The 20,416-nt window shown below is 43.0% G+C and overlaps 1 protein-coding gene across 1 annotated transcript; it reads right to left on the reverse strand.

Annotated features, from left to right (window-relative positions):
* Positions 1 to 5,957: 5,957 nt before the first annotated feature.
* On the reverse strand, positions 5,958 to 19,927 carry SLC26A2 (solute carrier family 26 member 2). The gene is made up of 4 exons (XM_080920046.1): positions 19,791 to 19,927; positions 12,192 to 12,318; positions 9,453 to 10,175; positions 5,958 to 7,622 (listed from the first exon to the last, which is right to left on the reverse strand). Exons 3-4 carry the CDS (start codon positions 10,149 to 10,151, stop codon positions 6,102 to 6,104), a joined length of 2,220 nt encoding a protein of 739 aa, XP_080776172.1. The 5' UTR covers positions 10,152 to 10,175; positions 12,192 to 12,318; positions 19,791 to 19,927; the 3' UTR covers positions 5,958 to 6,101.
* Between the last annotated feature and the right edge of the window lie 489 nt (positions 19,928 to 20,416).

Genomic DNA, 20,416 nt, shown 5'->3' on the forward strand with positions numbered 1-20,416 from the left:
AGGTGCAACCAGGACAGAGCTTGTCTTCTTTCTCCCCTCTTGTTTGGGGAGACAGTATATAACCCAGGCTGATCTCAAGAAGGAAATCCTACTTCACCATGCCAAATGCTGGGATGACAGGCATGGACCCCCATGCCATTAAGGCCAGAGTTTTTAAGGTCTCGTCAGCTAGGCCTCTAATTTTGGGTTTATCCTGAAAACGCTGAGGAACTATTGATGTGTTGTGGTTTAAGTTAAATAATTCCTAACTAAAGTTGGGTATGTTGGCTCACACCTGTAATCGGAACACGTAAGAATCTTGGAATAAGTGCAATTACTGTTACAGGCAGGCTGCGGTCCTTTTGAAAAATTTGTGTAAGAATTTTAGATTTATGAATGAGACATCAAAAAAATAAAGTGTTGTGTAGACACTGTACAGAATGGCTGGAATAGTCAACTCCCTTACTCTGCTGAATGCTAATGATGTTGGAGTGAGAACTCTCAAGTTGCTGCAAAAAGACTAGAAACCAACCTTAGCCCTGTGCCCACTCACTCGGCTGAGAAGGCATCAGGACACCTCCTGGGAGAGGCTGCTGGGCAGGAACAGAAAGGGTTAGCACCAGTGCCTGCCAGGCAGACGTGATGGTTCGTGCATGCCTGTGATCCTGACATGCAGGAAGCTGAGACAGGAGGATCAGCAGTCTAGACTACTTGGCAAGGCCCTGTGTCAGACAGACAACCAGCAAAATGTCTAAATGTGCACCATTAGGAATTTCACTAAGTTCTGTTACCCTAAAGTACTCTCGGGTGTGAAAATGCAGCATAGGTATCTCTTACTCAACCAAGCAGATTTTGGCTTTCTGACTGATGCTACAAGAGTAAAGCACCGTGAGAGACCTGTAGATTCTCAAAGCAATCTAACAGTCCTGTTGATTTCACTAATAGAGTAACTGAGTCTCCAGGGGGACAGTGCTGAGTTCTGTCTATCATTAGAAGCTTGTGCACAGGTGAATGAGATACTGTTTATTTATTGAGACAACCTTGGCTGTCTGTGTCCCTGACCCTGCCTCTACTCCCTGAGTGCCTGTGTCACCATGCTAACACAGTGCTTTCAATTCACTGGTGACTGGGCTGGAGAGACAGCTCAGCGGTTAAGAGCTCGGTTGCTCTTCCAGAGGACCAGGTTCAATTCCCAGAACCTACATGGTGACTCACAACTGTCTGTAGGTCCAGCTCCACGGGATCTGATTTCCTCTTCTGGCCTCTGTGGGTACTGCATACACATGGTGCACTTACATATATGCAAGTGAAATACCCCAGACATAAAAGTTTAAAATTTTAAATCAAATTCACCAATATCTAAATGTTCTAGTCAGAACCCCCAGCACTAAAATAATTTACACAGCAATATTTTATTATAATAACAAACAATTTATTAACAAAAGGAATGGCACCCTTAAATCTGAAACACATAGAAGACCCTATAAAATAAGCAATACAAACATATCTTCCAGAAGGAAATGATTAACAACTCCCTCCCCGCATCTGGAAACAACCTATCCTTGTCTGAAGGATGGCTGGGCACTGATCTATGGGGAAGAGCATTGAGGCACTTACTTGGATCAAAAAGCCTACTATAAAATGCACCCCAATAGTAACCGGACCTGGCAAAGGGTGGTGACGGCTAAACCCTTCTCTCTGTGTTGTCTGCATTTGTGCACACGCTATGAGGTGGGAAAGCTAGGCTATGTGGGTGTGTTTACACTCACTGCTGAGTCACAGAAGCCAGGGCAGCATCAGGACTGAGACCCCCAACTTCCCAAATGATTTGCACTGAAGAGGAGGAAAGAGCTATTTGGTTCTGTCTTAATTACGAGGGATGCAATACAGAGTGTGGGATTATCCCCAGAGTAAGTCTGTTCAGGTTTCAGATGAAAATCCTTGCCACCTACTAGTTACGACAGAATACAGTGTCTCCAATCAGAAAGCATTTGTTACCCTCACTACCCAGTCTGCAGACTCCAATACATTCCTATCTTAAACTAAGTCATAGGGTACAAAATACATACTCAAAATTATACTAGCATAGCATTTATTTGAGTTCTTAATTGTACTTAGCAGATTTACTTTAAAATTTCAGTTACAAAATACTTTGGGTAAAAAAATAGTTCTTAGCATGATAAAAATTGCCTTATTAAAAAACGCCCCCTTCTACATCTAAACCCTCCGTTTCCAAGTTACTATTTTTTTTAAAAAAATTAAAACTTTACTTTTACACAAATAATTCAGTTGTATCTTATTTTATGAAATAGCCTACAACAAGCCAGCTGGTGCACTGTTTTGTCCTGTTCCATTATAATTTTCATGCTTAAACTTAGCACCCAAATGTACTATGATCCATAATTTACTAAAATCTTTATATATAAAAAAGGAGTTGGAGGACAAATGGGTCTCCAACAGCTAGCTAGTTTTCTTTTCTCCTGTCTGACAAGGTCTCACCAACTATCTCAGGCTGGCCTCAAAGGCGCAATCCTCCTGCATCAGCCTCAAAGTGCCTCACAGGCCACTGTGCCCACTCTGAGTCTAAATAGCAACTCATCCTTTCTGCGACTTATCTTAAATCCCAAGTTCAAATTAAACACCACCAGAATTAATATTCCAAGAACACAAAAAAAAAATTAGGCAAAAACGTAAAGCTTATCACCTGGAGAATTCCACTTTTCTAGAGCCTCGGAATTCAGCCTCACTGAATAAAGCAGAGTGGGGCTCCTCCGGCCCAGGCCTCCATCTGCACTCAGTACGCTCCACACCACAAAGCACATCTAAGTCCCCCTGGGACACCGACCCCCAGATACTGGGGCTATGCAGAAGCATTTACTTCCGTGTAGAGAGCCTTCAGCTCATCCCTATCAGCTCCTCCATGAAAACTCGGAAGTGAGGACACTAGCAGGGGACACAGATCTCTAACCATCACTGTAAATGAAGAGACTGTCCCCAAACTTACTGCACTCCTTTCTGAACATCCCTGCAGAGGAACATTGTTTTTGCTAAAATGTCGCCAGGAGCATTAGTCTAATGAACTCATCTATCACCTCCAGGAAGTCTCAAAGTTCACCATTCACTGTGCTGAAAATTTTATATAAATCATACCTGTTCCACTGAGCCTGCTTAAAATTAAGTTGGCACCCGCCAGTCTCTCCTGTCTGCGATACAGTGCTACAGCCACCCAGCTCACAGGGAGGACAGCACACCCGAGCAGGCCCAGGCAGACTGTGGCTACAACTTGAGAATATGCTTCTTAGCTTTTTGGAGCTTTGGTGAACCCGTAACTCTTCCCTTCTAGAAACAGAAGCTATTTCTAACATTGCTCTTAGAGGCATGCTCCTGAACCCTGATCTTACTGTGGGCTTTACCAGCATCTGGATCCAGCCAGGCCTCGTTCCTTCTGGTGAATACAGATTTTGGCGCTCTACCCTTTTACTCCCCTGAACTGTGTTCTTTTCACAGCAGGTCTGCATGCACACTAGCATACTCCATCCCTAGGACCTGATAACTCCAAAGGAGGTGGAAGCAGGGAGAGCAACAGTTCACAATCACCCTCTGGCTAATTAGCATGTTTGAGGCCAGCCTGTGCTACATACAACCTTGTCAAAAAATATAAAAGACACATGCATGCTCTATATTTCAAATAAATGATAGTCATAACAGCATTCAGGGTCTATTCTGTAAACAATCAGGAAATATTTTGCCCTCTAATGTTCAGGGTGAGCAAGATAACTTTTATAAATACATTTAAAGCATCAAAAAGGAAATGAAAGTGGCTTTTTGTTGTTGTTTCTGGTGCTGGTGGTAAATTAGGCTTTGGTTCTAAATTTGAGTCCTTCAAATAGTAGCAATCAAAATCAATTTTAATGTTTGATTTAGGATGATATCAAGCCAAATAGAAAGGCAGCAACAGACTCTAGTATAATTGTATTTTTAAAATGGCTATTAAAAAGCAGGATCCTGTTTGTTTTTGTAGGACAAACACAAGCCAGAACATAATTTGAGAATTTGGTAATGAGTACATAAAGCTCCAGAACCAGCTAGAGCCCACTATGAGCTTGCATGTCAGTTGAAGGCAGATCCTTTACACTGAGCTAAAAGCCTTTTTCTGTGCTGGTGATGAGTGGATTATAGAGTTATCTTAAACATGTGCTTGAAAAAATGGAGGCCAGGAGAGGGTTATATCACCTGAAGTTGCAAACTGTGTACAAACTGCCTAATGTGGGTGCTGGAAATTGAACTTGGGTCCTCTGCAAGAGTACCAAGTACTCTGAACTCCTGAACACCTCTCCTGCCCCCACTGAACATGTACCTAGTTCTATTCCTGAGTACTAAGCAGTCTTAATTCCAACATGGCCTGAGGAAAGGGCAAGAGGAATTTTCAAAAATAATAGGAAACTGTGATTTTTCAATTATTCATAAAGCTAGGGAAACAAAAGAACAAGCAAGCAGCAGTTCACATTTCTGGAACTCTAGGACAGAGTCCAGAAGGATGTCAAAATCCATGGCAATGTGGATTTTATCAACATAGTCACCAGAAACCCACAGTTTCTACTCTGAAGCTTTTATTGGACTCATGGAAAGCTATTTCCCACGTAAGCAAACAGGAAACTGCACTAGGAAGACAACAGGGCAGTTTCTGGAGTTCACGTGTAAAATGTTTGAAAGCATTCCACCTCAGTAGGTTCATTACACGAGGTTTGCTTCCCATAAATATTTTAAATTGTCTTGCATGTAAGAGTAGGCTAAAAGTGATTTTACACTTCAGAAACTGTTACTTTAATAACTTGACTAAATGCTTTAATCTCATTAGAGTCCTCTATTCTGCACTTGGGAGAACTTATCTGTCACAGCGCTCTTCTGAAGAAACAACTCAATTCGTGACCCAAGGATGACACACCGGTAAATCTAGGGCTCTGTGGGTTCCAAGTCCTCCTGCATTAAAAGTGGCCACAGACATCAATATTTATCGTGTATCAATAGGGTACGTGGCAGTAAGCATCACCATGGAAATCACATCTTCAAAGTAATGATGGGGTCCTTTTGGAAGCACCCCATCACCTCTGTACTTGTTCACAAACAGCCACTTCTATAAAGAAAGACTGCCAACCCCCAGCAGATCCTTCATAGAATGCCTCAGTGGTGGGACTGTGGCATTTCTTAAGGGGAACTGTCATTTTTTTTTTTTTTTTTTTTTTTTGGTGATCTCTCCTTGAATGTGCACCACAAGCCCATGCAGTGTTGTAAGAAGCTGCTAAGCTAACATTCTGCTTTCCCTGATAACACTGCCGCTGGTGTTCAGAAATGCCAATTAAGCAGAGATTCCCCGGGGAAGCATGAGAACGAGTCAAAGGTGAGAAGGAGCTTAATAGTAGATAAGTTCCCATGAAGAAAGACAAGACTTCCACTGCCATTCTGGTTTTGAACTCTTTCCTTACCTACTTATTCTAAATAAAAAGGGATGACAGTCACATCAGATGTTTACTATACAGGTTCTGTACAATAGCATCAGGCTGGCTGTGAGGTTTGGATTCTTTTATGAGACTATGGCACAGTTCCTACATGAAGGAAAGATGGTGGTTTCCAACTATCAGCGAGAGATCTTACTGCTGTCTGGGGAAGAAAGCCCAAAAAGAGACATGCCAGCAGGGTCTCATGCATCATCAGCCTCTGTGCCAGCAGCGCTGCATGCATCCTTTCTCCTCCTCTCTAGAGCCATGCAAAGGCTCCAGCATGTGTAATGCAAACCTCAACTTTACCTCCCTCTGTGTCCTGGAGGACAGAGTTCAGATATACAATCTCTAAAGTGAGGCAATTAAATTGGGGGGGGGGGCTGCTTTACAGTTCCATTCTATTGATACACAGTACCCCAAGAATGCTATCTGCTTGAAAGCTGGAAGCCACACATTTACTTCTTTTTGATTCTACCCAACCAAAAGCTCTACTGCACATGAGACCATCAAAAGGCTAGCTGCAAAGGGGAACTGTTCCAAATGTGCACCACTTTCTCCTTTCACAGTAGAAAATGTTGCACATAGAAACTGGCAAGACATAGTTCCTTTTACTAACTTTCCCAGTCAGTCAGCAGAAAGGCTCAGACCGTTGACAACACACACTCCTTTCTGCTTCTGAGAGTCTTCTGCAAAAGCTACCGCTTCAGACAAACTGTAGAAGAGAAGATTTTCTTCTTCCTTTTTGCAATACTCCCCTCTGGCTAAGGACTCCCTCACAGAAGGATTGCACTGAGCCAGTAAAACCTGGATACCAACGGCTTCATAGTCCCGGCGAACTTCTTTGAGTGTGTGGATCCCTGCTGTGTCTACAAACTGTATTGCACTACAGTCAATCACAATAGTGTGCAGCTCTAAGGGATCATGGGAAAGCTGCAGTGACATTTCATCCGGGTCCCCACGGAAAGTCACTGTCTCCTCTTTGAGTTTCCTCTTTGCTGCCTTTTTCCAAGCTGCCTTTACCAAGACTGGGTTTAAAGTTTTCTTGTACAAAGCTGACTTAAAGCATTCTTTGTTTATGTAGTAGAGAGGGGCTATGAAGCGGAAAACCTTGATGTCTGGCTTACTCCGAAGGTTCTTGTAAGTGGAAATGGATTCAAAGATTTCAGATTCTTCTTCCAAACCAAGCAGTGAAATCTTTGGCTTCTGAGTTCGGAGGATCACACAAAACATTGAAAAACAAACCCCGACAAGCAGACCTATTTCAGTGCTTAACAGAGCAGAGGACAGCATAGTCACAAACCAGATAACTGTATCCATTCGGCTGAGCCGCCACATCTTTGGCAGATCTCTAAATTTCAGAAGGGCACCCCGGAGATTTACAATAGTGATCACACCAAGGACACATTTTTGAAGGGAATAGAATAAAGGAGCGATTACCAGAAGGACCAACAGAAGAACCAGGGCTGTCACTATAGCTGACAGCTGGGTCTGGCAGCCTGTGGACTCCTTAACCAAGGTCTTTGCAAGAGCTGCACTAGTAGTTATGCAGTGGAAGAAGGAAGGGATGATATTGCAGAAGCCAATGGCATACATTTCTTGATTGGCTTTGACCGTGTAGCCATGTTTCTTGGCAAACATCTCAGAGAGTGATACGGTGATAGCGAAACCGATGATAGAAATGGCTATTGCATCTACGGCCACATTAGGAACGAGGCTCCAGTCTGGGGCTTTGGGCGGCATAAAGCCAGTGGGAATCTGTCCAGCAATACTGGACTCGTACTTCTCATTTAGTTTTCCAAAGTGAGACGCTAACGTGGCTGCCACGACGACAATGAGCTCGGTTGGAATGGGCGCCTTGAGCTTGGCTTTGAAGTGTTCATTGAGTTCTTTGGTTGGCACAAGGACCAGGAGACACAAAAGGCTGGTGATGAGATCACAGATGTTGGTCTTATGGATATTTTTGAAGATGTGGATCCAGGTAGTGATGACTGAGCCTACACCATTACTCCGAGGAAGGCTCAGCCCAAGGAGGTACTTGGCCTGAGATGTGAGGATGGTGAAGGAGGCACCAGTGACAAACCCACTCAGCAAGGCATCTGAGAGGTAGACAGAGACAAAGCCCACTTGGAAGAAGCCCATCGCTACCTGGAAGGGAGCATATGCAAGTGTTAGGCAGGAATGGGAACAAGCGCCTCAGCTTCTTACTACCTCAGCCTTCCTTACCTGGCCACAAACTATCAGAGTACCAGAGTATCAGAGCTAAAAGCAATGTAATCATACATTAAGTTTTCCTGTCACTATGCAAGGAAGCCTCCTGTTCATTAGCCCAACTATAGCAACTTGGGATTTCTACCTTATACAATCATTTAAAATTGGAACACCATTCAGATGGCTTCCAAAAAGAATTGTTTTTTTAGCTTCCAAACAAATGTATACAAACTCAAACTGGAGCCAGGCCCTGGTGGCACACTTAATCCCAGCACTGGGGAGGCGGAGACTGCTGCATGAGTTCAAGGCCAGCCTGGTCCACAGAACGAGTTCCAGGACCGCTAGGGCTACATGGAGAAAACTTTTCTCAATAATACCACAAAATCCAAAAAAAAAAAAAAAACCAAAAAAACCAAAAAAACAAACCCCCAAAACAAAAACAAAACCCCCCCCCAAAAAAAAACAAAAACAAACAAACCAACCAACCAACCAACAAAAAGCTCAAATTGGAGAACTTCTACTTCAGAAAACATTTTTTTCCCCCAAATTGAAAATTATTACCATTAAACTGAAGGTTTTAAAATCTTTATTTCTGGAGTTAAGGTCTCATGGTCCCAGAGGAGTCTTGAACTTTCCCAAAGATGACCCAAAACTCCTGATCCTCCTGCCTCCACCTCCTAAATGCTAAGATTACAGGCGTAGACCATGTTACAACAGAAAGTAGAATTTAACTGGTAGAAAAGCTGGATTCCCACCAAAACGGAGTCCCACTCTGTCATCCATGTCACTTTGCATCAGCAATCACACTACAGCCTTCGCTGCCCATGCCCTCGGAGTCCTGCTACCCTTCCTGTCCTCAGTCAGATACACTAAGAAGAAAGGCAATGTAGACTCTAGGAACAAAACTCGTCACCCCTTTCTTCTGTTTCTCCCACCTCATCTAAGTACTAAATAAAGCCAGCTATTCTTCCCCTTCCTTTCCTGGCTCCAAATGTCTGTCATGGAGAACAGGTTTAGTGCTGGTATTGATTTGTGGATGCTAAAAGGCAGGGACACAATCATAACAACAGATTGGTGAGTTTTGTAGGATCCTCAAGGAAGTTTTAATTTGTAATCATTTCTCTTGGCTGGTAAAATGATGGTCCTCAAGTTTTTCTCCCCTCTTCATCAATCCAAGAGAACCATTAAATTTAGTAGAAGTCTCTCCGTATTGTAGCTATTCTTAAAGAAAGCAGGACTCTGGCCTGCCTTCCTCCTTGCCCTCCCCCACCCTCTGCCCCGTCCTGCTGCTCTCATCTGGCTGTTCATGGTGATTTTGCCAGTAATCAGCCACAATGATCTTGAGCAAGCACAGTGTTTCTAGCATACAAAGTTAAGAACTGCACTAGTTGGCTGGAGGACCCTTTCTGGTCTTATTTCTTTTTAATAATAAAAATCTGACTGTTGTTGCTTAAGAGGCAGCCTACGAAGAGCTCTATCTTACAGTGGAATGTATGGTTTGGCTTTAGGTTCTACTACTCATCTCTTTAGCACTCAGTAAGTGGTAGCCTTATTACAACCCCTAGCAGCCTACATACCAGAGATTTTGTGTGTAATGATTGCCTTTGCCAGAAATAAGCAATTGTTATGTCTCCCCCCTTCTTCCCCTGGTGTCTCAGGCTCTCACTATGTAGTCCTAGATCTTGCTATGAAACCAGGCTGGCCTCAAACACCTCCCCTGTCCCTACCCCTACTTCTTGAGTGCTGGGCCCCTACACCATTTCTTACCTGATAAACTCCAGCCATGAAAGTCACAGTGCTACCAATTTTAATTGCATAACAGCTTTTGTCACACAGTCCGTCCAATGTTTCATTTAGGACCAGAGATCCATTTGAAACCACTGCTAGAGAAGATGATGTAGCAGCAATGTCAGGGTAGGCTTTATGTAGTTCTCGGTCAACTACCTCACCAATCATAAGGCACAGTATTCCAAAAATGCCCACAGAGATGTGGCGGGAGGTACCAAACAGGAAATAAATAATGCTGGCAAAAAATGATGTATATAGACCATAGATGGGTTCTTGGCCAGCCAACAGGGAGTAAGCAATAGACTGGGGCACCAACAGTATACCCACGATCAGGCCAGACATCACATCACCTAAAATGTTTTTTTTCAGATCATATTTTGGGAGCCATCGCAAAACAGGAAGGAAATCAAAAATCCCATTTCTGACTTTGGTTGTGCTACACTGGCAAGTCTTTTGGAGCTTTCTGATGACAAACTGTTTGATGTTAATATCTGGTTTCTCATGAGGTTCCATGTGGATCCTACGAAAAGCTCTTCGTTGATAACTGGGCCCAAACTGCCTCAAGTCAGTGCTTGGTCCTCTCTGAGCCTCCAGGGGGAGCTCAGATGGGAAACCGTAGGCTTCTTCAGGTAAGTCCCTCGGTGACAGGTCATGCTGCTCGTTGTTCCCTGAAGACATTTCTGGAGATAGATGGTTTACTTCCTACCCCAGAGGAAAACATATGTTAATTTGTAAAACAGTTCTCAGTGCTCACATATATTAGCAGTCTTACTTACCATGTGTGAGGTTACAGAATTCCATTTGGGGGTAGGCTTTTGCTTTTGAGACAGGGTCTCCTTATATAGCACTGGCTGACCTGGAACTTGTCATGCAGACCAAGCTAGCTTCAAACTCACAAATATCCGCCTGCCTCTACCTCTTTCGTATTGGAATTGAAAGAATGGGCTACTATGCCCAAACTGGGAATAGATAACCTACATATCTACTCCTTAAGTGAGGCTCATTGGCTCTGGCCTGAGACTGGTTAGGGAGAAAGGCCAGAAGTAGATTATAAACAGCAAGTCAAAATAAATCATTAGTTGGTATAGAACTTCTCAAGAAAGTTCTCAAGAAAGACAGTAACAACCATGGATTTTCCTGTGTATCCTCCGGCATCTCCTGAAGATTTTCTAAAAAAGAAAAAGAGGGCCAGACGATAGTGGTGCATACCTTTAGTTCCAGTACCCAGGAGGCAAAGGCAGGTGGATCTCTGTGAGTTTCAGGCTAGCTCAGTCTACAGAGAGAATTCTGTAGCACAGCCAGGGCAAAGTGTGAGATGAGGCAGCCTTTCTCCAGGACATATGCTGCCAATGGTCTTCACAGGCTGAGCAGAGAAATAACGTTTCCCAGAACTTTCACGTGGAAGACAAACAAGAAGCCCCACATCTCTGGCCCTAAAACTATTCATCTAGTAACAAAGGACCTGCCTACCACTAAGAACTAGGACAGAACAGAACAAAACAAAAAAAAAAAAAAAAAAAAAAAAAAAAACAACAACAAAAAGACAAAAAAAGGTCTTACAACAAGATAAAAACACAAAACCACTACCACCACCAAATCAGGCTCCTAAAGGAAGAGAGTAAATTGTCCAGTGAATATGTCACAATTTGAGCTTAGCCTAGGATAGCCATCTCTCTGTCAAGACTTCATGTCATAAAACACAGCTGAAATGCTTCCATTACTACACAACACCAACCATTCCCCTTACCCCAAATGGATCACTTCTCCCTCTGTGCCTTGTGGCATTCTGCACCCGTGAATGCAAGCAGGAGCCTCTGCAGCCCTGCAGGAAAGGGCATGCCTTTTTGTCCACCAATGTGATCAAGTATATCATTGAGGTTTACTGAACTTTAGCAGGTTTACAGAAATGTTCAACCAAAGGACAAACACATTGTGTCCATGGCCAAAAAAAAAAGAACCTTTGTCAGGCTTTATAGACCTATCATTACCAAGGTGTTACAATCTAAGAGCCCACATCTAACTCATAAACACAGGATGCAAAATATTACCAAGGTTTACATAGGTTGAACAAGAGAAAAGTTATAATTTTGATGGGTCTTTAGGGGAAAAGCCAGATCTAGAGGACAACTGTCCCTGAGAAAGTGAAACAGGTTAGTGGACTGGCCTTTAGCTCAACATCTGTCTTCTCACTTCTTGCTCTGTCTGGAGGAGCCTTTGGTTAAGAGGCTTTTCTAAACCTAAGGTAAGAAAAATTCAAACACTGTAGCTAATAATAACTAAACTTCACCTCTATGGCTGCTGCCGACAAGAAGGAAAATAAAAACAAAATTTAAAAATGTCTGAGAAAGCAAACTAAGAATGAAACAGAAGTGCTAACAGTGAGAAAAACAATAGAAACTGTGAATTCCTTTGATAGGCTCCCCAGTAAATTTGACGCAAAGAAAGACTCAATGGACTCAAAAGACTCAGTAGAAATTATCCAAATGTAAAACAACAACATTTTGACTGTAATAGGATAGCCAAGAGTTTGGTATGTGGCAATATCAAGGATTTAAACATAGAATTAAAATCTCCAAAGAAGAATCCAGAGAAGAGGCAGAGGACACTGAATGGCCAGCATTGTTTAGCACTTGGGAACTGAAGCAGAAGTCCAAGAATCTTGAGAGTACCCAGAAGGACAGGCAGAAAAGCAAGTCCCCAGTCATCACCACCACTTACCAGTCACTGTTACTCAGAGGGTGCTTCTGAAGACAGACACACATCACTTGTGGAGGAACAAAGACAGGACATGGCCTGGAACTGATGGAAGCCAGAAGATGTTGTCTTTAAAGTAGTAACTTTACACCTAGAAATCCACAATCCAAAAAAAAAAAAAAAAAAAACCTTTATAAAAGATGGAGACACTGAATTTCTTACCTGAGATCAGTGTGTGTCCACACGTGCAGAGTCAGAAAGCCTGTATGCTCACCCATCACCCCAGGAGCTTTGGTTTTTGTTTGTTTATTTGTTTGTTTTAAGATCTATTAGGACAGTGTTTGACTTTAAATATACCAATTTTGGAAATAAAAAATGTAAAAATCCACATTAATCACTATATAATTATGTGGACCAGGTTGACTTTCAAATTCATAGAGATCCACTTGTTTTTTTGCCTCTTCCCAAGTGCTGGGATTTAAGAGTGCACTAGCATGCTCAGCTTGATTTTTATTTTGCTTCATGTATGTGCACTTTGCCTGCATGCATGTCTGTGCATTAATTGCAGTCAGTAGCTGTGGAGTCCAGAAGAGAGTATTGGATCCTCTGGAATTGTAATTACATAAGCTTATAAGCCATTATGTGAGTGATGGGAATTGAATTTAGGTCCTCTGGAAGAGCAGCCAGTGCTCTTGTCTGCTAAGCCATCTCTTTTAGACCTGATAATTAAATTCTCATGGCTGTCATTTCTTGTTAACAAAAGAGAGAGACTACAGAGCTACAGTCCTTTGAGTGTGTGGCTCAGCAGGGAACTACAATTCAGACCCAACAGCCTAATGCACTTGCAAAGAAAGCCATTGAGGAGGAATAAGGAAATAAGGAATAAGGAGCTAAAGCGACTCACAGTGGCTAAGACCCATGAGTGTGCGTGTCTAGTCTCATGACACAGCTTTTTAAAACTTACCTTCTACATGATTACTTGTTTTCCTCTCACATACAACAGGTTTTCACTTTTTTCCCTCAAAGTATAAAAGACATGAAGTCTGAGCTCATCACTGCACACGGACGTGCAATTTAAGCATTACAACGCTGTCCACATGCTGATAGTCAGATCCCGGATGATTCAGTACAACACAAAGAACCAGGGCACAGAAAACTGAAATGAAGCCTTTTTGTTAGGCCTTAGACTCAGATACCCATATTAGCTCCATGCTGATATACTTATGTTCCTGAAAAAGCAAGATTTCTGTCACTATTTCAGGTTGATTCTAAAACCTCAAACCAGTCACCCAGATAAAACAAATAAGATTATCTCATTAACCTCAAAAATTATGACATCGATTTTATGATGACTCAAAACACTGAAATTTGACAACAAATACGAGGTGCTTCTTTACAGCTTTCTTGCTGCGGCATACTTGGTAGAACCCGGGCAGAGAAGCCAGCCTGTGTCCAGCAAACCCTCTGCGCACTGCTGTGTGAGAAATGCTCACATGCACATCCACCACCACCCGATTCCTTGTGCACTTCAGCCTGCCATCATTTTGTTGTTTTTCAAGCCTCCTCGCAAATGACACCCAAAGTCACTGAACACGGCAGGACTTGCGGAGAGGAGACTATTCTTGGAGGACCGTGACTAAGGTCAATAGAGCAGTTCTGAATTTCTTCATCCTTTCTGAGATATGTGCTATAAAGTCTGAATTAGCAAATGAAAAGATTTCAGATCCCCAGAACCTCTCAAAACCAATGTCAATGGAAAATTTTTTGAGATAGCCATGACTCCAGTAAGCCGTATAATCCATTTGACCCATTTGTGTGTCACAACTGTCAGGTTACTAAGTGGGCAGACCTGAGTACAGCGTCCCTTTACAGGGGTTGTTCAGGAAAGATTTTTATTTCTTGGTCTCCCGGCAGCCACTGAATAAATACATTGTATATAACTATTATAATAGACAACTATAATTTCAACACTTGGGAGGTAGAAGTAGGGGGATCAACAGTTCAACATTATCCTCAACTGATACATTAAGTTTGAGGCCCGGGCTACATGAAACAAACACATATATCTTACCTTGTAGTTGGGGGTATGTCCTATATCTTCCTCCCAAACATGACATGTGACCCCCATATTGCCACACTAATTAATGACTTCTTTCCTACTTGTCCAGGAACAACTAAGGGCAAAAACAGCACACATGGTAATTTACCACCATTATTTCCAGCAGTCAAGTCCCAGTGGGCATGGTTCTCAACCCGGGGGTCTTGACCCCATTGAGGGTCACCTAAGACTATTGGAAAACACAGATATTTGGATATGTCTCAGAATCCCGTGAAGGCCCTCTCTACTACTAAACAGAAACACTGGTATAGTCTCTCCCTGAGAGCAAACCCCATGGCCTCTATTGTCTTTCCCCCATGCACCCATGTTCCACTCAGCAGTCATGGACACTATGGGAGCCTTTGGCTCCATGTCTTTTCCTGACATCTCCATCTATTTCTTTGGGAGGTGAGCAAGTGGAGTATTGGGGCTCGAACCCAGGGCCTCATAGATACTAAGCATGTGCTCTACAGAAAACACACCTTGAAGACAGCATCTTTCAAGATGATGTGGAACTAGAAATAGAAAACTGAATGCCTGCATGCGGAAGAGTAAAATCAGACTCATATCTATCACTTTGCATAAAACCTAAGTCCAAACGGATTGAAGACCTCAACATGAATGAAGCCTGTAATACTGAAACTCATAGAAGCAAGCACGGGCAGTATCCTACAGATGTAAGTGCAGCAAAGGACTTTCTGAATAGGACTGCATTTGCCCAAGGATTAAGGTCAGTAACTGTCAAGTGGGTCCTCATAATGTTAAAAAGCTTTCTGCATATCTAAAGAAACAATAAGATGATCAGGAAGTCCATGGAATGGGAGAGAATCTCTACCTATATATCTGACAGAGGTGTCTCAGAGTTCCCATTACTGTGAAAAGACACTATGACCAAGGCAACTCTTATAAAGGACATCTAACTGGAACTGCTTACAGGTTCTAAAGTTCAGTCCATTATCATGGTGGGAAGTACAGCAGTGACCAGTTAGGCATGGCACTGCAGAAGCTCAGAGTTCTACATCTTCACCCAAAGGAATCCAGGAGCAGACAGACTACCAGGATGCCAGGAGAAGAGTCTCAAAGCCCCCCCTCATAGTGAGTGACACACTTCCTCCAACTAGGCCACAAATCCTAATGATGCTACTCCCTGAACCATGCATATTCAAACCATTACAAAGGGTAAGACCTAGAATTTAAAAAAAAAAAAAAAAGTCCAAAACAAAGCCCAAACAACCCATTTTTTAAGAATGGGGTTGGGAATCTGAACAGAGTTCTTAAATAAATAAAATAAAATAAAATAGAAAGAAAGAAAGAAAAAAGAAAAAGAACAAAAGAAAGAAATTGGAATGTTTAAGGACTATCCAAATCATGTTCATCACCCTTAGCAACTAGGGAAATACAAACCAAAACAATTTTTGAGATTTAATGTTACAGTCAGAGTGGCTACCACTAACAAATAACTTACAACAAATGCCGCAAAAGGTTTGGAGAAAAAAATTCTCATTCATCGTTGTTGGTGGGTTGCAAACTGATCCCGTCACTCTGAGAATCAGTGTGGAGAATTCTTTAAAAGTTAAGAATAAATCTACCCTATGGCCCAGCTATGCCACTCCTTGGCAGATGCCCGAAGGATTTAACACCCTATTACACACCTGCTTACCTGGAGAACCTGAACTGGGTCTAGCCTCATGTGTTTGAATGCTTGGCCCACAGGGAGTGGCACTATTAGGAAGTGTGGCCTTGTTGAAGGAAGTGTGTCACTGTGGGGGCAGGCTTTGAGGTCTCCTATGCTCAAGCTATGCCCAGTGTGGTACACAGTCTCCCTCTGATGCCTGTGGATCAAGCTCTCAGCTTCTCCAGGCCCGTGTAAGCACTGCATGCTGCCATGTTTCCCCCATGATGACACGTGGGAAATTTCTGAAACTGTAAGCCAGCTTGTAAATTAAATGTTTTCCTTTACAAGTGTTGCCCTGGTCATGGTATCTCTTCACAGCAATAAAACCCCAAGTCAGGAGTCCAAGAGTCACCCAAAACAATATAAGGCTACTGCTGTTGCCCTTGAAGCTAAGTTTCTATTGATGTGCACTTCAGACACGGGATCCAGGGGACCCTAGATTGACCAGACCTGAAAGCATCCTCCCTGAGGACTAGCTTCCAAGGAACCATGTAAGTGTCCAAAGAGAAAAAAACCCAAAGGTCCCACCCAGCTGGGATACCTGTGAACCACAATGAGCAGCATGGCAAGAATCCCCTAAGGGGACAATAGTGGCACTCATATCTTTGTGAGTGACCAACAGCTGTCTAACTGGTCTCAAGGCCTGCTGACAGGAGGACTTTATGCCCAATATTTTAAACCTAGCCAACTACTTAGAGTTAATGAAGTTGTCAATCTCAGCAAAGGACTTACTGTCAACAGTTTACTAATCCAGCATGATTCCTAACTGCATTCTTAATACCGTCTTATGTCCACAGGTAAGTGTAGCTTTCTCCCCTTATCAAAGACACTTCTCTTTGGAGCAGATGGGTGCAATTACAGAAAACTGCAATAAGTCAAAAGGCAGAGAGCAACTGATTGTGGGATGTTAAGCCCCAATGGACATATCCACAACACATAAGGCTCAGAGGAATCATGGGAGAGGGACAGATAAGGTTCAGGGGATATCGTGGAAGGGGAGGGGGGAGGGGCAGAAAGAGGCCCAGAGGACTGAAGTTGGCAGTGAGACTGTATTACAGAAATGATACCTCAACAATGTGGCTGCCTAAACAAGACCCGATCAAGTCTGACACCAATAAACACGAAGGAACTCTCACTGAGTCCCACCCCTAGAACCACAGGCAACTGAGGAATGCTGAGTGTGCGTAAACTAGTCTTCCCCAGAGATGAGCCTCCAAAAATATTATCCAGTACTAAATGGTCAGTCCTGAAGTCATACACAGTCAGGTAACACTAAACGGACTTAGCACATTATATTTATGCCAGCACACTAAGTTTATATATTTGTGCATCTGTAGATATATGAAATAATAACAAAGAAAAAAAATGAAAAAAATATGAAAAAATAACAAAGACAAACATTGAAGAAGTGAGGGGGGACATGGGATGGTTTGAAGGGAGGAAATGATATCACATATTAATTAAAATTAAGATAAATTTATAGTTGTGTATATATATATATATATGCATGTATTAAAAATAATTTAGGGCTGGAGAGGTGGCTCAGTGATTAAGAGCACTGACTGCTCTTCCAGAGGTTCTGAGTTCAATTCCCAGCAACCACATGGTGGCTCACAACCATCTGTAATGGTGTGTCTGAAGACAGTGACAGTATACTCACATACATAAAACAAATAATTCTTTAAAAAGGAAAAAAACAGTCATGATTATAAAAATAACTTGTTATTGTATGTGTATACATGTGGCCCTGTGTGCAGGCACTTAAGCGTTTAGACAACTTGTGAAGTTAGTTCTCTCTCTACTTCCTTCTACCTTTCTGTAAGTTCTGGGGATTGAACTCAGTAACCACACATATGCGGTAATTGCCTTTACCCACTAAAACACTTTGATGACCCACCACTGCATTTTCTGAAACAACTGAACCCAAAGCTCGGAGTTTTAGAAAGGCTACCTGGCCAGTGAGCTCTTGAGACCCTCCTGTCCCCATCTCCCATGACACTAGCGGTGGTCATGGCCAACTATTACATGCCCTCCATTTATGTTTTATACTTTATGCACACACCACTAAAATATCCTTTCACTTTCTATTAGGTACAATCATATAAAAGCTGTATCTGTGTTATACTCTGGTGCTCTGGCTTCCTCTATAAATGTTTCTTTCTTTCTTCTAGCTGAAATGTCCTTCCCCGATTATATTCACAACTTATTCTTTTTATATTTCTCACCTTTTTATATATGTCACCTTACCCATTAGCTCCTTACTAAACACAACATGTAAAAACAGCACCCCTGCCTTCTCCACATCTGCCCTTCTCTTTGGCTTGGCGTTTTCCCCCTATGGCCTTTTTGCCGTTCTTCACATTCTATCTTCATTTTTTAAAGATTCATTTGAATTATGTTTGTGTGTGTGTGTGTGTGTGTGTGTGTGTGTGAGTTTGTGTGCACTTTCGTGCATGCACAGGTGCCTTGGGGAACCTACCTCAAGTCCTCTGCTGAAGCAGCATATTTTCTTAAGTACTGAGCCATCTTTCCAGCTCCTACACTTATTTTGTTTAAGCTGTAACTTCAAATTGCTTGCATAACACCTACTAAGTGATTTACCAGTATTTGTAAAGTGGATGAATGGTAGTTTAAGAGTTTTGCAGGAGTAAAGGGGGGTCTTATTGCCTTTATTCTCACCAAGTACATATACCTCTTCCCACAAGACATAAAACCAAGCCTGCATCAAAACACTATAGTCTGTCAAGCATCTACTTGGGTTTTTGCTCACTCAAGGCTTATAATTAAAATGTATTTTATCCTAGAATAAAACTTTTAAAACTTATCCAATCCTGAAATACAATTTGGAGATCTCCAAAGCCCCAAATATATTCATTTCTACCTTTTCCTCTAGGAGGCAGCACATCACAGTACTATACAGGGATTTTCAGCACAGATTTCAGAGAAAAATGCAGATTCTTGGGCCTGCCCCTGCAAACCATAGGAAACAGAAGGCTCTGTATTCCAGATGACACTGAGCTAGTGAGCCTGGGACCACAACTGGTAAATCTATAGGCAAGATCAGCTAGCCACTCAGATCCCAGCTTGATGGTACTGGGTGAAAACCACTCGGCATCAATTTCTGACCTGTAAAATGGAGCGACTCCTAAATCCCTCACATAGATGAAGATCTCAGAATAGTACACAGCACACGAGAGAGAAGTATTTATGCAGTACACAATAGATATTAGGCTCAGTCTCGTACAATCTTTAACATTTTTAAATGACCCTACATTTTTTTTTTACTGGTTTAAATTTCATAAACAAGAATTTTTTCTATATCCAACACAGTATATCATACTTGTTCTAGATGTCTCATAAAAAACAAACAAACAAAACGTGGTGTTAGAGCTCTGAGTATAGTTCAAATATAGTGGGAAGGACTTCTGTTCAATTCCCAGCACCTCTACAGCCAAAACCAGCCCTAGAACATAAGAGGAAAAGTAGCAGTAGCACGGTGCCAAAAAGGGAACTCTATGTCTGAATGCTTCCATCCCTGTGAACCCCAATTTGTGAGAGAAAAGGACACAGGACTTGCTCAGTCATTTTAGGTATCTTCTCGGCGTGTCCATCCACCTAACTACTGAAAGAATCCCAATTCTAGTGAGTGTAAAAGGATTTCTGCACTTTTGCAACTAACCAGGAGTGGAGGGTAGAGATGGCGCCTCATTCCAGCCCGGGCACATCTGGTGCGAGGCGGCTCGGCTAGCACTGGGCCACTGCAGGTCTGCCAGGTCAGACCTGTCGGGTTTTGTCTCTGCTGCAGGCGCCCTGCTGACCGCAGCGCTCCCCTCTCGCCTCCCGTCCTCACCTTAAGGCTCCAGTCCACAGTACACGGGCTCCCGAGCCGCGTCCTCCCCCAAGACCGGACAGCAGGGACGCCGCCGCACGAGTACGTGCAGTCTGGCCGCGGGCGAGCCTCCCTTTAATACCCCAGCAACTGTCCCCGCCCATGGCCCGGCCCCAAAGAGGCGGCAGCGGACCCCAGTCACCCGAGGAAAGGTGCGGAAGGAACCCCCGCAAGCCCCGCGGTGTGGCAATCACGGGGCGGGGCGGTATGGCCACCGGCCAATCACCTGAGCCAGCCGGCGACAGACCCGCCCCTTGGTCGCTAGCTTCTTTGTGATTGGCTGTTCTGAACTACAAGCCACGCGTCAAAGTCTGAGTTTTCAGTGAATCCCGCGATCTACTGCGTGGACTCGCAATGGGCCAGAGCTATCGGATCGCGGAAGATCCTTGGGCCAGCGGGTGCGCGCCCCGAACCCAGCTTGCCTCTGAAGGCTTTGAATGGCCTTATGCTCTCACCTCAGGACTCATTCTCCACCCAAGAGCCAATAACCAGAGGGTGCTTTTAAAGTTGTAAAATGGAAATGTAAAGATAAATATGAAATTTCACCCCAACCCTCGCTGACACCTTTCCTTGATCGTTCGGGAGAA

This window comes from Micromys minutus (genome assembly GCF_963924665.1).
Source record: "Micromys minutus genome assembly, chromosome: 8".
Classification (NCBI taxonomy): domain Eukaryota; kingdom Metazoa; phylum Chordata; class Mammalia; order Rodentia; family Muridae; genus Micromys; species Micromys minutus.